General features: G+C 56.1%; 6 protein-coding genes across 6 annotated transcripts; 2 read left to right on the top strand and 4 right to left on the bottom strand.

Moving 5' to 3' along the window:
- The first annotated feature begins 87 nt into the window (after nt 1-87).
- On the top strand, nt 88-1,410 carry B0I36DRAFT_325734 (ARP2/3 complex 20 kDa subunit). Its single transcript, XM_046154264.1, has 4 exons — nt 88-312; nt 430-882; nt 1,055-1,099; nt 1,198-1,410. The coding sequence occupies exons 1-4, from the start codon at nt 310-312 to the stop codon at nt 1,204-1,206; spliced, it is 510 nt and encodes a 169-aa protein (XP_046011706.1). The 5' UTR covers nt 88-309; the 3' UTR covers nt 1,207-1,410.
- A 606-nt stretch (nt 1,411-2,016) lies between these two features.
- B0I36DRAFT_244971 (uncharacterized protein) lies at nt 2,017-4,614 on the bottom strand (the record flags this gene model as incomplete). Its single annotated transcript, XM_046150111.1, has 3 exons — nt 2,017-2,859; nt 2,923-3,305; nt 3,366-4,614. 3 exons carry the CDS (start codon nt 4,612-4,614, stop codon nt 2,017-2,019), a joined length of 2,475 nt encoding a protein of 824 aa, XP_046011707.1.
- A 3,796-nt stretch (nt 4,615-8,410) lies between these two features.
- B0I36DRAFT_244754 (cytidine deaminase-like protein) lies at nt 8,411-9,471 on the bottom strand (the record flags this gene model as incomplete). Its single annotated transcript, XM_046150087.1, has 3 exons — nt 8,411-8,595; nt 8,649-9,309; nt 9,370-9,471. The coding sequence occupies 3 exons, from the start codon at nt 9,469-9,471 to the stop codon at nt 8,411-8,413; spliced, it is 948 nt and encodes a 315-aa protein (XP_046011708.1).
- A 2,229-nt stretch (nt 9,472-11,700) lies between these two features.
- B0I36DRAFT_132471 (uncharacterized protein) lies at nt 11,701-14,722 on the bottom strand. The gene is made up of 3 exons (XM_046148227.1): nt 14,672-14,722; nt 12,756-14,580; nt 11,701-12,701 (listed from the first exon to the last, which is right to left on the bottom strand). Exons 2-3 carry the CDS (start codon nt 14,475-14,477, stop codon nt 11,847-11,849), a joined length of 2,577 nt encoding a protein of 858 aa, XP_046011709.1. The 5' UTR covers nt 14,478-14,580; nt 14,672-14,722; the 3' UTR covers nt 11,701-11,846.
- A 1,855-nt stretch (nt 14,723-16,577) lies between these two features.
- B0I36DRAFT_132507 (uncharacterized protein) lies at nt 16,578-17,360 on the top strand. Its single transcript, XM_046148228.1, has one exon. The coding sequence runs from the start codon at nt 16,634-16,636 to the stop codon at nt 17,270-17,272; it is 639 nt and encodes a 212-aa protein (XP_046011710.1). The 5' UTR covers nt 16,578-16,633; the 3' UTR covers nt 17,273-17,360.
- Nucleotides 17,361-18,245: 885 nt separating this feature from the next.
- On the bottom strand, nt 18,246-19,332 carry B0I36DRAFT_350307 (uncharacterized protein; the record flags this gene model as incomplete). The annotated part of the gene is made up of 3 exons (XM_046156876.1): nt 18,246-18,277; nt 18,336-18,777; nt 18,835-19,332. 3 exons carry the CDS (start codon nt 19,330-19,332, stop codon nt 18,246-18,248), a joined length of 972 nt encoding a protein of 323 aa, XP_046011711.1.
- Nucleotides 19,333-19,395: the final 63 nt, after the last annotated feature.

Raw genomic sequence — 19,395 nt, forward strand, 5'->3', positions numbered from 1 at the left:
CACCCACCTCCCCTGATCACCGCCCCGCCGGGCTCGCCAACGGACCTCATCAGCGCTCCGCTGGCGACGTAGGCAGGCACCCGCTCCGCAACCGCGACACACGCCGGCACACGACCACGACGACAAGGCCCCGGGCTCAATCCAAACCGCCAGACGCAATTCCTGCCTTGTACTGCACTCGCGCATCCCGCCACTTTGACAGTGAGCACCCAGGCGCGCCAGGCAGGCCACTCGCGCCGCTCAACCGCCATCCCATCGTAGCGCCTCCCGGCCGAGCGTCCGCATACGCCTCCTCCCACCACCACCACCATGGTCAGTCCTCTGCCGCCCGCTTGCCCGCTCGCCCGCGCGAAAGGAGCAGACCTCACAACTCTGGCCCTGACTCAAACCTGACCACCATAACTGACAACACCCCCCCCCCCAAAACAGTCGCAATCACTACGGCCGTACCTCCAGGCCGTCCGCTCGACCCTGACCGCGGCCCTGACCCTCTCCAACTTTGCCTCGCAGTCCGCCGAGCGGCACAACGTCCCCGAGATCGAGGCCCAGACCTCGCCCGAGGTCCTGCTGACCCCGCTCGTCGTGGCCCGCAACGAGAACGAAAAGGTCCTCGTCGAGCCCTCGGTCAACTCGGTCCGCGTCAGCATCAAGATCAAGCAGGCCGACGAGATTGAGCAGATCCTCGTCCACAAGTTCACCCGCTTCCTCACCCAGCGCGCAGAGGCCTTCTTCATCCTCCGCCGCAAGCCCATCAAGGGGTACGACATCTCGTTCCTCGTCACAAACTTCCACACCGAGGAGATGCTCAAGCACAAGCTCGTCGACTTCATCATCCAGTTCATGGAGGAGGTCGACAAGGAAATCTCCGAGATGAAGCTCTTTGTACGTTTTGCTGCTTTCCTACTTTTACTCCCTCTCCCTTTCCTCCCCCTCCTTAGGTTGCCTTGGAAGCGGCGTGCAGAAACAACCCAAGCGGGGGAGGTGGTCCCCCTCCTACTTTGTGGACAAGGTCAGATGGCTAACACATCTCCTCTCCGTCTTTGCTCATCTACAGCTCAATGCGAGAGCGCGCTTTGTCGCCGAGTCCTTCTTAACACCGGTAAGCCGCATGATAATCCTTTGCTTGCTAAAAAAAAGAAGCAACGATCTTGTCAATGTGAGAAGAACGCCCGGCCTGACATCGTGCCCAAACTACAGTTCGATTAAAGTCGTGCAATGTGCGTCGCCGGTGTTGCGTGGCACCTAGGCAGAGAGAGAACATACGGGAAAGAGGCTACCAGGTAGAGCCGGACGGGATCGCCAAAACTCCTTGCAAGGAACTGGCCGATGGTGGTGGCCGGAAATTGAAAAGTGGTATATATCGTGATAGACAAGACGAGAAAACAATCACCAGCATCATCATCATCACCATCATCATCATCGCGATCCATTGCATGTCGTCTTCCCGATTGGACTTGTAGCATCACCTGAGGCAGGAAGCCCGTGGGTGGACCTTGGTCGCGACTAAGAATTTCGAAATTTCAGTAGAATCTACCAGTCCCTATTGCGCCATATCAACTCCTAAACACCTGCCCAATGATACGTTGACCGCACACATTATACATCTTCCCTCAAAAAAGACACCAAAGATGTTTCCCGAATGGATGCCATCCCCCTTGTACAAGTGCCAACCAATCCCCAAGAAGCACCATCTCACCGGGCGAAAGATAAAAAAACAAAAGTGTTTCCGGCACGTCCGTTTCGCCGACGACAATGCGCAAAGCAAAGACACACCCCTCCAACTCCGCCCTGGTTGAGAATAACCTAAACATGTGGTGTTGAACCTCGTGTATGCCAATCATGGCACATTGGAGAAAACGTCATCCAGGGCCGCCTGGGCCTCCACAGATATGCTCGACGCCGCCTTCGGAGACTTCAGAAGCTTGATCGTCGTCTTGGTGGGCTGAGCTCTAGCCGCGGGTCCCATCTTCGACTTGACGCCTTTCTTGGGTGTTGTCGGCTTTGTAATCTTGGTCGTCAGCTTTCGTACCTTGGGGGGCCTGTAGTCGTCTTCTTGGGCTTGCCCAAAGCACCTGCTCCTTTGGTCTTTGCCGCAATGGCGTTCTTTTTGGGCTTTGTTGGCGATGTGCTCTTCTTCGTCTTCGGCTTGTCCGCACTAGCGGCCACAATGGTGCTACTGCTCGTCTTCTTGGTGATAGTCTTCTTAGGCGACGCTTTCTTGGCCACAGAGCTGGCTTTGGTCGCGGCTTTGCCCTTAGCAACAGTCTTGACCACGCTCGTCTTACGGATAGTGGCAACCTTGGTCTTTGCGCCGGCAGATGCCTTGGACTTGACCGAAACCTTGCTGACACTCTTCTTGACAAGCATCGCGGCTGTGGCAGCCTTGATCGTCTTGATCGGCCCCTTGGCAGGCTTCTTCACCTGTGTCTTGGCGGCCGTCTTGATTTTGCGCTTCTTCAGTGGCGTCTGAGAGCCCTTCCCGCCGGCTCCCGAGATCTGGCCAAGCTTGCGCTTCGTGCCCTTCAAGGTCTTCTTGGCGCCCTTTTTGAGCTCCTGGGGTACCTTGGGGGGCTTGACCTCTTTGGGCTTTGGTCCGAGAACACCGCGACAATTGTCGGCACCGCACAAGCATTTCTGGACGTTCTTGGCGGAGAATGGGTCGAAGTTGTAGTCGTAGGTCAGCTCGTCACCAGTCTGGATTGGCTTATCTCCAGCAAACAGGGCCATGCGGGGCTGACCAGACACAATCCACTTGATCATTTGACAGTTTGGCCGGCAAGAATGATTGACGAAACGAGCGATGCTACCGGTCGTTGCGTCAATGATCATGTTCTGATCAAACAGCATGAGATAGTAGCACTAAAACCAAGGTACTCGTTAGAGACGGGCTTCAAACGTGGCCAGTGTCACACATGCACTTACCTCGTTGTCCTTATACTTCTCGTTCATGCGACGGTCACACTCGTCCTCGGTGATGATTTCTCCAGTGTACTCCATGATGATCTGGTTGGGCTCAAAACACCGGTTGGCCCGGATGCCGTAACCACGATCTTCAGTCTTGATCACCTCTACGCCGACCCGGTACTTGCCTCCGGCCTTTGTGCGCTCCGTAAGCCGAGCGAAGGCACGGTTCTGGCAGTGTTCGATGCCGACATTGCAATTCGTGTGATCACACTCATACAGCATGATCCGGTTCTGGCAACTTTCGCCGCAGCCATCCTCGGGTGTACAGACGCAGTTGGACTGGTAATCCTGCAAGTGCGGTGTCTTTTTCCAGATAGCTCGGGCGTCTCCAATGAAACGGTCTGAAGTGGTATTAGCCAGGTTCTGGGAACGTAATCGGGCTCCTACAGGTCATAACTCACTCTTGGTCATCGTTCTCCAGTCTTTGGGTTTCGGCTGCCCCGGAGGCAAAGGATTGCAGATATCGAAAGGCAATTGGAAATCCCGGCCCTGAATGAGGAGTCGCAAGCCGGCGAACTGGGGCGGCGGCAACACAAAGTTGATCTTCTCGGCAGGGGCGAGTTCTGGCAGATTCGCAAATGCCTTCTTCTCGGATGCGGTCAGGCCCTTCATGGGATCCACTGGATAGTCCTGGCCGGCATAGAGACCAAACGGCAGCCACTTCTTGACCCGTCGTGTCTTAACGGCCGGGGCCTCTGCTTCAACGGCAGGCGTGACCTCTGGCTCGACCGTCTTGGTCTCTTTTTTCGGCTCCTTGACCTTGGCCTTCTTCCTGGGTGGCGGCGCATTGGGGTCGACAAACTTGCCATTGGCCCAGACCGTGTGAAGAACAGGCCGGTCGTCAATGCCCTGGAACTCCTTGGTATCCTGCAGTCTCCGTAACTCGCGCGGCAGAGATGCCTGGCTTTGCTCAAACGCTTCCCGTTTCCGCTTGCCTAGCTTTGTGGTCTTTGCTTGGGCCTGTGCAACGACAGGACCTGCCGAGCGCGTCGTGGTGCGCTTCGGCGAGAGGATGATCTTCTTTGCGCCGACCTTGATAGAGCCCTGTTTCTTGGGTGTCGCATTCACGCTGGCAGTGCCCGTGCGCGACATACTTCTTGGGGAGTCTTCAGAGAAAGCATAAGGGTCGGCATCGTCCTCGGCCTCTGACTCGAGTCGGGTGATTGCTGTCGTTGTGCGGCGCCGGCGCTGGCTGACAACGTCGCCTTTGGATCGCCGCTTGCCGTGGCCATCGGTCCCACTCAGCTTGGACAAATTATAGATTGGCTCGCTGACTCGGCTCCGTCGTGTGCGTTGAGCCCGGGGACTAGCTGTCGGGGTGGATTGGAGGGGGCTTGAATGCGCGATTGGGTCGATCAAACCGATTGTGGGAATGGCGATGTCCAGCGCACCTGGGGTCGTTTCGGTCATGGTCGCGTCAATGTCGGCACCGGTGAGCGCGTCATGAGACTCGAGCGTGTCGATAGGCACTGCCACGACCTCGAGTTTGGGGCTGCCAAGTGCTGCATCATGGGTGACACTGCTCGAGTCGGCGACAGACGTCGGCGGAGTTGAGCTGAGCGACGCGATAACGTCAAACGTGTCAGCGGCGGCGGGCTCGCCATAAGTCGATTCTGCCGACACAGCGCGCGCCGGAGAGAGGGCGTCCATGGCTGCAAGCTTCTTTGCAAAGGGAATGCAAGATTGTGAAGCAAACGAGGTGACGAGCAGCAGGGAAGAAGGGAGGAAGTCGGCTGCGACAGTGCAGCGACGCGTCTTGGTGTGTCCGCGGTTGTTTGTAAGTGGTAAAGTGCAGATGGGGGTGGTGGAGGGGGCCGGCTCCAATTGGGCTCTTGCATCAAAGTGGACGGACCGGGGCCCAGGGTCTGGTGGATGAGTGGCCACAGGCGAAAGGGGCCGTTGCGTGACGGTGGGAGCCAGTGGGCGCAATCCGCGCACGCTGAGTGGTCCAGCGGCCAACGCGCAACCTGGTCGCACGCCTGACGGACCAGGGACAAGCCAGAACAGTCAATAAGCCAGCTTCACAGCGGCCCAGGCTGCGACAATCAAATCCACAGACTGCGCCTCGCAATGGAGACCGTCCGTGTTGGCAAGGTCTGCAGACGACCGTGTGGGCGTCTCTGCGCGTGTGTGTCCCGGCTCGACAGTGACGGGTCGTTGGAGTATCTCCACGCGAGCGAGAAATGAAAAAGAGAGATCAAGTAATGGCCGAATGGTCAGAAATGGAGTCCCAGATGCTGTGATCCAAGCTGTGCGAGACTCAGTGGCAGGAGCCCGATGCACGTGCTGGGAGCGACGAGACGGCGTCGGGTGTTGGCGGATGGAGCTGCACTCTGGGGGAGAGGCGTGCAAGGCTGACGGTGCGCGGGCAGTTAGCAAGCTGCCCAGCATGAGACAATGCCGAAGTAGAAAGGGAGTGGTGGCACAGTCGGACGAAGCCCAGGCGCCTCCAGATAGAAGAGGAGGCCCGGAGCACTTGAGCAGTCTCATGAAAAGGCCAGCAGCAGAGTGGCGGGAGGCTTCAGTCCGTGGACGACGAGCACCAGCGCATACCTCCCAGATTGGAGCTTCGCGCGCTGTGCAGGACGAGTCCTCGCGGGCTGCTCAACCCAAGGCGGCTGAGGCGAGCGACAATGAAATGACTGCGCCGTACTTACAATCGGAGGCTCTGGCGGCTGATGACCCAATCCTGTGATGTCGACACAGCAGAGCGCTACCAATCCAGCTTGTCGAACTTGAAGCGCGCCGCTCGGGGGCAAGATGGCTTTGCCGATGGGCCAAAGCTCGAGCAGTCGGACGACGTGTGCAGTGGCGAGGTTGACGAAGGCAGGCAGGGAAGTCGTTACTGGGGAGGACAAGAGCACGACAGAAGGAGGATTGCGAAGGGCAGGCCGGTCGCTGCCGCAGGAAACAGAGTTTGGCAAGACGATGGGGAGAGTGGAAGGAGGGAGTGGTAAGCTGATGCCGTGGTCGTGGCGTGCCTGGGCTGGAGGACGAGCAGGAGAAGAGCAGGTCAGGTCAGGCCAGGTCAGGTCAGGTCAAGGGCAAGGCGGCCCTTTTCTTTCTAGCCTTGTACAAACAACGACACCCCAACCGCCCTCGCCTTTGCCAAAGACCACCGCGTCCACATTTCGCGGCACGCGGCCAGCCCTGCACAGATGCAATGCCGCAGACTCGAACACTACAGGTCCAGCCAACTACTCCTTGTGAGTCGTCCCCGTGTAATTGGCTCAATATCTCACAGACCCCAGAATCCCCTCGACTCGAGCTCCCTCAGACTACCCCCCTCCCCTCTCCTGAGCGGGCTTAGACATATACAGCAGGAAGTGACTTCACTACATGAGCCGCGGAAAGGGGAGCAGCCATGGAGAATAGCCCTGACGACATGCTCGTTCCTACCACGTGAAAGCAGCATTTGATGACGCAGTCGTGTTTGGCACTGACGAGAAAGCTGGCCACGGCATCCCCCAACACTTGCTCGCCAACGTCCTGCAAAGGCCCCTCTTCATGCAAGGCAGAAATCTTGGGAAACTCTGGCAGAGACAGATATGCTACCTTCTCGCGCATGTGTGAGAGAAACGCGGCTATGCATTCAACGCTCGCGGCCTGGAGTCGTCTGTGAAGCTCGCCCCGGTGATGCTTCAGGGACAAGTGACACTCGCTCGCGAGACCACATCCAGGGGGCAGTAACACTGCTTTTCGCGGCACACGGCTCGGTCTGAGTGCAAAATATCCTATTATCGGCACTCACAACTTTTGCGGCGACTGCGTTGTGTAGTTGTGGTTGAGTGTCACTTCCCGGCTGGCTGGTGCATGTGGTGGGTGCACGCCGCCACCACCATGGTCCAAAACCAGAGGTGTCGATGTCTTCCTCCTCCTCCACCCAGCCGAAACGGATGCCCAACACCCCCCATAATTCCCACGCCCGCTGCACCACCATCATGGCGACGATGACTCAAAATAAATCCCTGGGAGTGGGCTCAGGCATGGCCCCCGTTGACTATACAAGATCAGGAAGTGGCTATGCCGGCTCGCAGTGAATGCGTCTTGACCATCTGACCCGAGTGTGCTGCGCGCACATGACATGACCACCTCAGAACATGGTCCTGACTGTACTGAGAAGAGACTGCATGAAGAGATTATCAGATATATCAAAGTAAGAGCGGTCTACTCAAGTGCGAGATGCACAATTGCGTTTCCGTTCAACTCTTGTTTAGCTTCCATGCAAGTCCAGTCTCACGGGCTCGGGTGCTAGCTCCATCGATACATCACTTTGGTAGTTTGACAACACCAGCAACATTTCCCCTTCAATCCAGCGGCCGCTTCTCGCAGAATACATCTATTTCTAGGCAAGGCATTTCGACAATCCTTGATGACACGTCTCTCTACCTCCAATCCCGCAATCGACCATCTCTACCCTGGAGGCGGGGGGCAATTGCCGATATCCAGCAGCCCTTGAGTAAATGCCCCGAGACTTTACTACATAGAGAGGAGGACATCTCCCCAAACTTGGAAGAATTCTCGGCTGAGGAACAGGTTCGTGCACGAAGAACGTTTCAGCACATGGGTCTTTTGGGCCTCTTTTGGAGGTTTTTTTTTGTTTTGTTTTGAATTTTGTTTTTCCACCCCAGCCGTCACCGGAAAGTCAGGCCTCTCCCGTGCCGGCCGGCAGGCAGACAGGCAGGCAGGCAGGCAGCTGAGTAGACAGGCCATCGAGCCGCGATACTTCCCGGATCAGCAACCTTGGCTGGCGCGCGGGCCCTACTCACACGACCACTCGATGCAAACAGCCGAAATGAGGGACATCCCGCGGCTGCAAATTTACCCTTGCCAGAGTCGCTGCGGCAGCGTTCTTCCACTTTTTTTCTTTCTTTTCTTTCTTTCACCTATGTGTGTTGTCAGGAATGAATGATAATAAGCGAGGAAGTCGATCAGTGGGCCATGGATCAGGCCTTTTCCATGAATATTCATTCATTCATTCCGAGCCGCCTGCAGCTCGGTGGCGGGACAATCATGCCACACGAGAGCATGCGATCTGACAAAGTGTTCTTTGTTAAGCGGAATGTCACCGCATCGCGGTTCTTGCGGACGCATTCTCGGAGAAGGCAAGAGCAGCCACGGATGCTGGGCTGGGTGTGTGTACATTCATGCGATGGTCGTGCCCTTCTGCACTACAAGGCACACAGCTCTCTCGACCAAAGACATTTGTTATGGTGGCGATTCGGAAAACGCACATGCCAGGAGAAATGGCACAATGTTCTAGATTATTCTGCATGCTGTTGCCGCTACGCTGGCAATGCGAAGCAGTAATATTCTCCCCTGCCAACTTTAATGCCGTACAAAGGTCTTCCATCATTCGCACTCTAAAGTGTCCCCTTTGTCCTCCGGAGAGGCTAGAATCACTGCTTCAGCTGTCCTCATCTCTGATACAAAGTCACACACGTCACTAGGCCGATTCTTCCTTGACAGCGGCCGCAGCTAGCGACGGCTTCGCGGCTTCCGACTCCACGGGGGTTTGCGGTGCAGTCACGGAGTCGGATATCTCTGAAGCGCTGCTCTTGAGCGCCTGCGCTTCTGCCTCCATGGCGAACAGCCTTGCAGCTCTTCCTTCTTTCTTGCGAGGTTGAGGAGCTGATTAGTGTCAGTATGATGTTCTCCTCGCATTCGCACCCAGATGCACATACCTCTACCATTCTCCTGGACATAAAAGCGTCGCAGGAGAGAGACAGCCTCATCACGCAGATATCCACCTTCCGCGGGAAAGCCAGGTTCTACGTTGCCACCGTCACCATCGTCATCTTCGCGTGGGGAAGAGCCCGGGCGTGGTTTTGTCGTCTTCTCAACAGGTGCTGGGCCGTAGCCATTCTGGTACGGTCGATCTGTCGGCCGTGGCACGGGCTTCGAGTTCATATGGATTCGAAACACACCGCCTGTGCCGCCAAACTTGTCGTTGACAGCTCCGAAGTAGACTTTCTTGATGCCGAGTTGCCGGAGTAGCGAGGCGCACATGACGCACGGCTCAACTGTGACATAGAGAATGCATTCGTTGACAATCGACCGATCCACGACTGGAGCTGGGTGCAGCTTCTGGCCATATGGGAAGATGTGACCGTCCTTTGGATCGACGTCTCCCCAGGTGGACTCGTCAAAATCGGCGCCGCTCTGCATGTCCTCGATATCGCCCTTCTCCTTCCGTGACAACAAAGCCGACAACGCCATGAACTCGGCGTGCCGTGTGCCGTTACGAGTGATGTTCGTGGCGTTCATGCCCTTGGCAATGATCTGGTCACGCCAGACGAGGACACAGCCAACAGGCGTCTCGTTTGTCTCCAGAGCAAGTTGTCCCTATCAATTCGTCAGCTGCAAGGCTAAGACACTGAGAGCTCACATGCCTGCATCACTTACCATGTCGAGGGCTGCACGCATGTATTTGAGATGATACTCGCGCTCGGCACGCTCTTCTGGAGTCTTGGGCTCAATCAATCCAGGTAGAATTTGGCCGGGCATATCGGCGCCCAACAACTTTGGTGGAATCGGCTTCATCGTGTAGGGTAGCGGGATGATGATTGGTGTCGGCAGACTGACAGGTGTGTCCTTTTCAGCGGCCTTGGCCACTTCCTCCGTGTCATCTTGAGTGCCGTTTGGAGGAAGCACAACTGCCTGGGTCGTTGTTGGCTTTCTTTCTGCAGCGACAGAAGCGTCCTCCACAGCAAGATTAGGGACGGGGGCGGGAGGGGGGAGGTGATGGCCAGCCGCATCGGTGTAACCAAAAGGCGCGTTCTCCTTCTGGGTGTTGACCGTGGCAGTGTCAGGAGTGACAGCAATGCCAGGTTCGCTCTTTGCCTGCTCCGTGAACGGTCCTTTGGGGGGCAATTTAACCACCGGCGTGACCTTCGCAGTAGAAGCCTCGGTGTCAATGACAGATGGTGCTGTCTGAGCCTGGCCATCAATGCCAATGCTGATTGCGGCACCGTTTGTACGACTTTGGCCAGGAGCTAGGATCTTGGTGGCTGGGGAGTTTGAGCCAGCCGCCGACTCTGGTCTGCCCGAATTTATGGACTGCGCAGCAGGAGGGGAATTTGCCGAAGGTGTGCCAACGGCCCCGTTTATCCCCGTCGTGATGAGTGTCTGACCTTGACTGTGAGCGCTCCGGGGCCGGTACGGCCTGCCTCCGCCACGACTCTTGCCTCCAGCCATCTCGGCTTCAATGTCGTCGTTGCTGTGATGATACTCGTCGTGCGCGGTACTCTCCTCTCCTTCTGGCCCAGTTGTACGACCAGGTTCCAGTGCCTCAAGCGAGTAGTCCGGTGGGACCCTACGAATCGTCTGGCCCCGTGTCAGTGCATCCGGTGCAGTGCCAGCGGAAGCTTCTTCGTCGGCCGGCCGTGCCGCAGCCACCTGTTGTGCTGGGTTCTGCTGCTGCTGCTGTTGCGTCTGAGGTGTGTTCTGCTGTGGTTGCTGCTCATGCTGTGAGCCGGCAGTTGAGTGGAAGATGCGGGCATATAACTGCACCAGCGACGCGACAAGCGCGTGCAGCATCCGGGTAAAAGAGCCCCGTGGCTCCTGTTGCGCATCGTCTGCCATGGCAGCAGGTAACTGAGGCAACGGCTATCCTCCCAGCGTTTGCCGCGTGCGCTCTTGCCTGTGGCAACCAAGCAGTAGTGCCTTCCCTGCAAAATGATCCCCCTTGAATTCGGACCCTGCTCTCTCTAGATTTCGGTCGCCACGAATTGACGGCGACGAAATAAACGTGATACTGGGGTCCAGCCAACAAAATCCGCACTGCGACTTGAAGCAAAATGGAGCCAAAAAGGTTAATGAGCCACAGTAATGCCTCTCATCCAGACAGAATTCCCGCCGTGCTGTGAACTGCTGGCTCCCGAGCCCAAGCTTGACCCGAAGAGCGATATCTTGCTCGAGAGTAGAGGTCACGCGAGGCTCTGCCAGCTTATGCGTTAGTACTGCGCCTTTCAAAAAAGCCGATACCCAGCCAGCTTGCACCATGCATGTGATGAGGAAACTGCTTTACTCACCGGATATGGAAAGCCCGGACTATGCAAAACGTCAGGAATTGAGAAGGTAGTGGCAGCCGTGTCGTCCAAACGTCCCACTTAGACGCGACTTATCAGTTGCGCAACCGATGCAGTCTGACAAGGATGAAAAAAAAAGTTCGAGCTGGTTTATTGGCCTGGTCCTGTGCCACTAACGGCAGCAGCCATTACCACGCCCACTCACTTAACTAAAAGTGCCGAGTATGGACGCTCAAATTCTTTGCCAGCGATGCATTGGACTTCCCTTTTATAACAAGACCAATCACGGCAGGATGGCGTTCCATGTACCTTGCCGTTGCAGATACTTTGAATGGAGGACGGTTTGTGGAAGTTCTTGCGCTGATAGCGCCCCGGTATGCCGATAAGACAGGGGTGGTTGAGCCAACCCCTGTGGCTTGCGCGGTCTGAAGAATCCGGTTATACGCATAAAGCTTGTCGCATCCACAACCTACAACTGTGTCTATCGATTCATGAGCTTGCTTGCGATTCGAGTCATAGGCATATGTGCATTTTAGGTCTTCCTTCAATTTCACGAGCATACGCGATCATATAAAGAGAACAGAAAGCATAAGTCTCATTGTGCTATGAATCCAAGCGGGCCATGGACTAGCTTGGCTTGCGCAAAACTAAGGCTTAACGCTCAAGTTCTCCTTCCCCCTCCTCATCCTTTGCCTCGATTTTGGTTTGCAATGGCAATAAGCCTGGTGGCCAGGCATTAGAAATGCAAAATTTTGGGAAAACAACGCTCGCTATCTGTAAGACAAAGGCAATATTTCACCGGTATCACTCGGGGGGTCCACCTAGAGTATGTGGCGACAAGGCTGGCAAGCATTATCTGAGCGCAACAAGACCAGTCGTGAAGAACGAAGAGTTCTGCCTAATGGACTGGGCTGCTGATTGCGCCAGAGCGGCTGGGGTATTCGGGGTCCCCAAATCGCCTGCTTTCCGTGTAGAACCCGTCAAGGTGCTCTGGATGTTGCGAAGTGTGACACCCAGCCGTGAGACAGCGGGTGCGTCGCGCCAGGTGATTGGAGAAAGTGTGGCTGATGATGCCGAAGCATCACTGGAGGTGGTAGTGGGCTTGTGAGGTCCTGGGCTGGTGGGGCGCAGTTTCATCAAGCTTCTTGAGCTCTGTACGGTTGTTGCCGACATAGCGAGAATGGTCGCCAGTCCGACATGAGGCCGGGCGGCAAGGACAACGCTGAGGGTGAAGACAGCGATTATGACGAGCGCAAGGACGGTAGACATCTCACGAGCCTCCGTTGTTTGCACCATCAGTGATTGTGCAAGATTGGTCGAATCCGCACTGCGGGACAGCGGCAGAACTCCGCCGCTGCTTACAGCATGGCCGACATGCGGCTCAAGGATATGGCTGCTGGAGGGTGTGCTGTAAGAATCAGCAGTTACAGCAGGCACGGGTTGTGTTGCCACATGAGTGGTCAGGCGTCGTTGCACGCTGGCCATATGAACCAGCTCGGCCCAATGGTTGGCAATTGTTGTGACGGCAGGAGTCGCCCTTGTCTGCTGAACCACTCCAGTAACTGTGTTCGCAATGGTCGTGGTCATCGTGTTGGACGTCGTGGTCTTGGTAGTATCGCTGTTCGCAATCTTCACAACAAAGCTCTCCTGGTCAACGCCATGCACGTGGCCGTGATCATGGACCCCATGAGAGCAATCCTCGGTTGCCTTGTGAAGCGTTAGCTCATGAGCGAAAGTGATAGCAGGATCGGGGGTTCTTACCATAAACGACGATGCAACACGACCATCTGGTCGCATGCGGTCTTGTGATGGTGACTGGGTTACAGCAGCAACCATCGATTGTTGTTGTTGCAGTGTGCTACGGATGTTCGTGTCCGACCCAATACTATTCGGGGGCACGTGCGCCAGGGAATGGACAGGAGAGAGCTCCCTCACGGCGAACGCTACGGCGTCGCGTTGTTGCATGTTTGGTGGTCGTGGTATATCCTGTTGGCCACGAGGAACCAACGGCTCATCCAAGCGAGGCATGCCAGAGCAGGACAGGTCTTGTGAGGCAATCATTGCCCGCTGACTGTCCTTGTCATTCTGCCCGACAGAGAGTACACGGCGTCGTTGGCCGTGACTTACTCCACTTATCAGCTGGGCTTCTTGGGCTGTGCCACGATCAAAGCCATACTGGTCCATGGGGGCGAACGCTGAGCGTGACTCGACACCACTGTCTGACGCAACGACTCCTGATGAAGATGAGCTGCTGAGCCTGCGTAAAACGGAGCGCCTCTGAACGTGGGCGCCTCCAACGCTGATCTCCTCTGGCGAGGACGAAGCAGCCTTCAGCTCGTGGCTGTAGCTGCTGAGGTCATCATCCAAGCTGGCTGTCGACTGAGGAGAGTAGAGCGCAAAGTCGACATAGTGGCTAGTGTCAAACTCTCCAGAGTTCATGTAGGGCAGCGATGCTGAAGAAACGTCACCAACGCCAGCAGAGCTGTAAGAAGTCTCTGCATCCTTCGAGCAGCTGCCATCGGCAAGCCCAGCCGCTGAGGAGATAACGGTGGCCTGCACAGGGGTAAATGGCTGCGAAGGAGAGGCCGAGCTGGAGCTGGACCCAGAGTTGAGGCTGGAAGCAAAGCTTGCGCTCGGGGAGAAGTGGCCCGCAGGGTCATAGAAGAAGTCGTAGTTGACATCCAGGCCGGGGGCGGCGACAAAGTCGTCCACGTCGTACGTGACGAACTGCTCCCAGCTGTCCTGCTCGGCAACATCGAAGGACGGCATGAAGGTGTCAACGGAAGCGTTGAATGCCGTATGTGCTGTCGTTATAGGTGGTACCGATGCTGCTATCGTCCGAGATGATGAGGCAGACTTCTTGCTCGCCTTCTTTACCTTGGAGTCGCTCACAGCAGGGATAGCTGCCCGCTTGTGGCTGGGGTCGCACCGCACCTTCTTCTTCTTGCAGCTTTCGCAGGCCTTCATGATGCGCATGAGGTGGGCGTGATCCCGCTGCTCCTTCGTCTTGCAGCCTCTGGAGGCGGCATTTGTTACGTCCTGGCCATCACGGGTCATGATCTTCATGCCGGGAATGTGAGAGAAGTCGGCAGTCGGGGTAGCGGCGCTACGGGCGTTGCCTATCCTGGCCTTCTTGGATGTGGAGGCGGACCACCGGGGCTCAGAGACCACGGGAGAGGCAAAGGCAGAGCCGTAGCCAGAGTCCTGCAGGGAGCTGGCGGGAGACTCGGCGACGGTGGCAGGAGTCACCATGAAGAATTTGAAGAGCTCGCCAGTAGCCATGGAGTGCTCAAAGAACTCCATGGTGACGGCAGTGCGCTTGTCCAGGATGGACAGGTTGCCGGGGACGTAGGCGTCAATCATCTCGTCGAGCTGCTGAGATCCCATGGCAGGGAAGAACTCGAGCATGGCACCAAGCTGAGGCTGGTGCACGGAGAAGCCCATGAGGCTGTTGACCGAGTTATTGCGCGACATGTTCGACATTGTTGTCTTTACAGCAGTGTGGTCCCTGGAAAAGAGTGTATGGGCCGTGGTGGGCGAGATGAGACCGACACTCTGGTTACCAGGTGAGAATGGCTATCACCTTCTGTCCTCAGGTCGCCGAATTAGTGCCCGACCAGCCTGTACGAGTTGCCCTCCGCTCCTTGAGAGCTGGTCTCCGTTCAGCGTCGACTTACCGCGACTGGGGTGGAAGGCTTTTCGGTGCCGCCCTGGTGTTAGGGGGGGAATCGGCTTATTTGCGCCAACCTGAAGAATCGCGCAAGCGAGTCTGGTGGGGCTAGAGAATCACGGGTGCTCTCAAGTTGGTTACAGGGCCTCTCTACTTCTGGACAAGGTCCGAAGTGAGGGTTTGGTGCAAGTGTTTGGGTCCGTTGACGGAGGATGGCTCGACGTCAGCAATGGCGATGGAAGCCTGGGGCTTACAAAGCTGGGTTCGAAGGGGGACTAGGTCTGATGGCCCACTCAGTGAGGAGAGGGCAGAGGGCGATGAGAGGAGTGCCGGTGAGCCCGACTGGGAGGACTAGGAGCCTGAGGATCGCAGTGATGTACTATGGTGTGTGAGTGAGCAGAAGGGAGGGAAGGCCAGGAGGAGAGGCCGGGCGGGAGTCATCAGGCGACACGGCGATATAACAATGGAAATGGCGATTTCCAAGGTTGCTGGCAGTGCTCGAGTGCCGGCGCTGCGCTGCTGCGGTCGGGTCTGGCGCGCCCCCATCAGACTGACTGCGGGCTGCAGCGGCGCTTGCCCGTTTTGGCTCGCCGTGCCCCTCCTGCCGGCCCTGCAACAGTGGGGCCTCCGGGGGCTGAGCTGACAGTGGTCCCTCTACTTGTGCCCAGCGCGCAAATTTGGGCGCTCTCAAAGTCGCGAGACTTGATCCCGGCGGCGGTCCTGTGCTGCCTGAGGCATCAACTTCGGCGAGCCTGTGATTGGCCAATGGGTGACTCAACCCAAGGGCGCCGTTCCCCAGCTTGTCTCCCGCACCAGCCGTGGGACTGTGACTCGCTCCAGTCATACAGTAGAGTCGGGTGTCAGGGGCCCCAGTCGACCAAATCCGTCAACGAGCATGCTCCACAGACGCAGGGCCGTTGAGGTTGTCGTCTTCTGACGAATGGCTGCAGCAGCCATACATGTGGTGGTGGCCTCGGGTAGATCCAATATCCGGAAGAGTTGTACCTTGTTTCGCGACCAGACTGTAAGGCTTCCTGTGGGCTTCATATTCACCGCGCAAGCATTTCTCTACCACTTCGACCGCTTTACACAGCCCATTTTTCAGTCTGGCACAAAGGTATGGAAAAGATATCCGAGAACAGAACTCGTGTTCCACTTTTATCCCGGTTGAAAAATCCAAAGAAAATAAAGAAATAAATAAGATGATTAGCTGGGAACCCTTACAGATATCCCTCCAAGGCGGGCAGTCGCAGGCTCTAGCGCATAAAAGCAGGGAAAACGAGACTGGTTTTCTGAGTTGGCAGATGTAGTTGCACTTCTCCTGCAGCAAGAGCATGCTGAGTTGTCTTTTCCCGAAACCTACAGGTATCAAGCTCACCTGCTGAAAATCGCCATTCCAGTGGTCAAACCTGCCGGAGATGAGCCCAGTTCACGAGACTAGAATAAGTGCTGCACCGTTGGGATCCATTTAGAAGTCAATATACACAAGTTCAGTAACGACGGTTGTTGCCTTTTCTTCGTTCCAACACTCTAATTCGTCAAGATAATACTCATTTCACAACCAACAGGGAACAAGCTTTCTCGGCATGCAAGGGCAATCCACTGCCATGATGCCATGGATTAGTCTGGACTATCCAAAGGCACACCCACCTGTACGATAATCTCCGCCGCGCCATGACGATCAGTTCGGTAGCTTGTGGCGGCAGCGGTGGGATTGTGCGTGCGCTGTTCGGCTCCGGGGGGCGCCGGGGCGGAGCGTGCTTGGACTCCGCCCAGAGTCGGCACGCTAATTAGAACTCGGCCGTCTGCATGGCCTACCAGTAGGTCCTGTATTGTGGTAGCCTGCGGAACGCCATCCATCGTGTCATGAAAACGATGCACAATCACAATCACCAGAGTGCTACACCATTAGCCTTGAAAAAAGAACCTTCCATTCCAATCACCATTCTTCATCACACGCTTCATTCTCATGTCCTCAGCATCCATCACCACCGCATCCGAACCCAAGCTCCGAAACCCGTTTCTCCCTCCACCGTTCCCCCTTGGCACGGGAAACCCGACACCGCAACCACTCCAGTCAAATCTAAACGTCCCCACCTTTCGGGGCTGTACACCTCCCCCCCACACACCGCTGCACCAGTACTTCCAGACGAGAGAGAGCACACAAGACCCAAGGCAGCCACGAGGCATCACACGAGGCGCACACGAGGCCAATCTCCTCGCCGTTCGCAATTGGCCCGTATCAGCTCTTCTTCTTCGTCTTCTCAAGAGCCGGTGCAAGCCACCGCCTGATCGCCTTGAGCTTAGACATCCCCGTCAGCCGACCACATGTCCACCTCTCTCCCTCCTGACGTTTTTGACGCATGCAGTTGCGGGTATTGTGCGACCGAGAACGCAAGGCCGCCGGGCCTCATCGAGATTTTGCGCCGTCTGTTTGACACTCCATGATATAATGCGTAGCCTATATACAATCAACCTATTCGCACCCATGTGTGCGTTCGAGAACTCAAGGATGAAAACCCAAACGCCATGGTTATCTCCCTCAATCAATCTCACCTCAAAAGAAGCACATATCCCCCCCCATTTTATCGTTTCTGGATCTGCATGAATCAGTGGAACCCTTCCCCGTTAACGCCCGCTATGCAGCTGTTCCCAATCATGCATCCCCACAGGATTTCATGAAATAATATACCCTTTTTGTGCAGTCCTGGTCAAAACATACCGAGCCTCATAAATCGTTCCTTGACAATAGCAAACTGCCGGATTTTTGAAGGGTCAAATCCCTCAACACGCAAGAGCGCGTGGCATCCTCGCTCCAATGAAATCCCAAAGAAAATCCCAAGTCGTGCGCATTCCAAGGAGGAGGTAAAGCAGCAGAGGCATAAGAAGAATAGTACTGAAGAATGCGATTCGCAGCATTTTCACTGCAATCCGTGTAAGCTGCCTGGCGGCGACACTCATTGTGCCTCTACTGGCCCTGCTTGTATCCCAACCTGTGGTACAGGGAGCACTTGACCCGCAGCCATTTGTGCTGCAGCTGCGACGCTGATTGCGATGCTCACCAGAGACCGCCTTGCGGAGGCCGTGTTGTATTGTGAGCCTACGAAGGTGCCGAAACTGAGAATTTGCTTCAGCAGGCCACCGGAGCCTTGATAACTTCTGCTTCCAATAGCGGAGGAGTACAAGCAGCCTTGTCGTCGTTACTCCATTCCTGTAGGCTGCATTTATTTGGATGTTGCGATAATGGATATCATTGGGACAGGTATCCAGCTGCCGTATGGGATATGTATATCCATATGCGGGCGTATATCCGTACGAGTCTCCCCCACTATCGTTGTTCAGCTTGCTGCCGAAGATGTCGTAGCTAGAATAAGATCCTGTACTTGAAAGGACGTCATCCCATACGTCTGATAGCGTCGTCGTCGGTAATGAATCTGGTCCATCCTCCGTCCACGTAGTGCCCGTAATGGTCACATATAGTCGCCAAAGAACCCGGTTGCTCTGGTCACAGCCACAGAAGCCTCCATAAGGAAGCATGAGTGCGGTCGGGGCGTGCTGATAGGACTCGCAACCTGTACAAACTATCCAATAATTCTCGACTCTCTGCGCGTCCCTATGCGACAGGCAGAAATGCTCATCAAGCTCCCTTATGCTCGTGAAGGGATGCCCACAGTTCTGGTCGGCGCACGTCCAGTATGTTTCGCGAGGGGAATAACGTTGCTCGTCGCCGACAAGGATAGCATTGTTTTGCGAAAAGGTCGGTTGCAAGCTAGGATCCGCGAAGGAGTTTGCTGTGGATAAGAATGTTCGGCGAGCTGACGTGGGCACGGAATGGTTGGACGGCACCGGGCCTGGGCCAAAAAGTCCGAGAAATTCTTGGAGGCCACGTGCGGCTGAACCTGTAGGATTGTCCGTGTCTACCATCATTATCGGATCGTCGACGGTGGTGATGTGTATATCAGGCCCACTTGCGTGGAGGACCGCATTTTCAGTAGTGCTGTGTGTAGGATGTGATGCCCGGTGACCAGTCCCAGGGGATTGTTGGCTAGGCGCAGATTGAGCCCGGTTCTTGTTCCAGCAGGCTTCTAATAATGAGAAGTCATAGCAATCACACTACGCGAGGACAAATTAGAAGCTACCCATTGCATGACGCGGCAAAGTGACACTTACTCTGACCTTTTTCCGTTTGTGCAACTCGCACACGATGTCGAGTCTCCGCAAAAGTGCAGCTTGAAATCTCACGTCCCACCCTAAGGCTCTCCCTCTCTTGCCGCGGGATTTGCGACCAGCAACGCCATCTGCGGAGAGATTTGCCGTTGCAGCTGGTGAAGGGGAGAGCTGCGACGACTCCGTGTTATCGGAGTAAACTGATCGGCTTGTGCTGGGGCTGAGTCCACTTCCGTCTGTGGTACTCCACGTATCCATGGTCCCGGCTGGTTGCAGATGTGTTTGCCGAGTGTTTGGGCTCACGTGCGCGCGGAGTCTCTTTCCCTCGTGCTGCCGTCTAACCTCGTTGTACGCTTGTTGGTTCCTGGGAGTGGGCTCCAGGACAATCTTGGGCATTCTTCCGGCCGGCCTTTCGTCAAAGCCTGGCCCTTGCTGGTTGGTGGTTTGAGCCTGCGAGAATCCACCACCGGCCAAGCGGCGTTCATAGGGCGCGGACGCCATGCTTTCAGCTCACTCGCCCACGTCGCCGAGGACTTGCAGCCTCGCCGGGGAGGTAACGGGTGT

This window comes from Microdochium trichocladiopsis (assembly GCF_020744255.1).
Source record: "Microdochium trichocladiopsis strain MPI-CAGE-CH-0230 chromosome Unknown B0I36scaffold_6, whole genome shotgun sequence".
Lineage (NCBI taxonomy): Eukaryota > Fungi > Ascomycota > Sordariomycetes > Xylariales > Microdochiaceae > Microdochium > Microdochium trichocladiopsis.

Coding starts and splice junctions, on each gene's coding strand:
- B0I36DRAFT_325734 (XM_046154264.1), top strand. Junction 883..1,054: donor TCTCCGAGATGAAGCTCTTT/GTACGTTTTGCT, acceptor GCTCATCTACAG/CTCAATGCGAGAGCGCGCTT.
- B0I36DRAFT_132471 (XM_046148227.1), bottom strand. CDS start 14,477: ATGTCGAACATGTCGCGCAATAACTCGGTCAACAGCCTCATGGGCTTC. Junction 12,702..12,755: donor GTGTTGCATCGTCGTTTATG/GTAAGAACCCCC, acceptor ACGCTTCACAAG/GCAACCGAGGATTGCTCTCA.
- B0I36DRAFT_132507 (XM_046148228.1), top strand. CDS start 16,634: ATGTCCTCAGCATCCATCACCACCGCATCCGAACCCAAGCTCCGAAAC.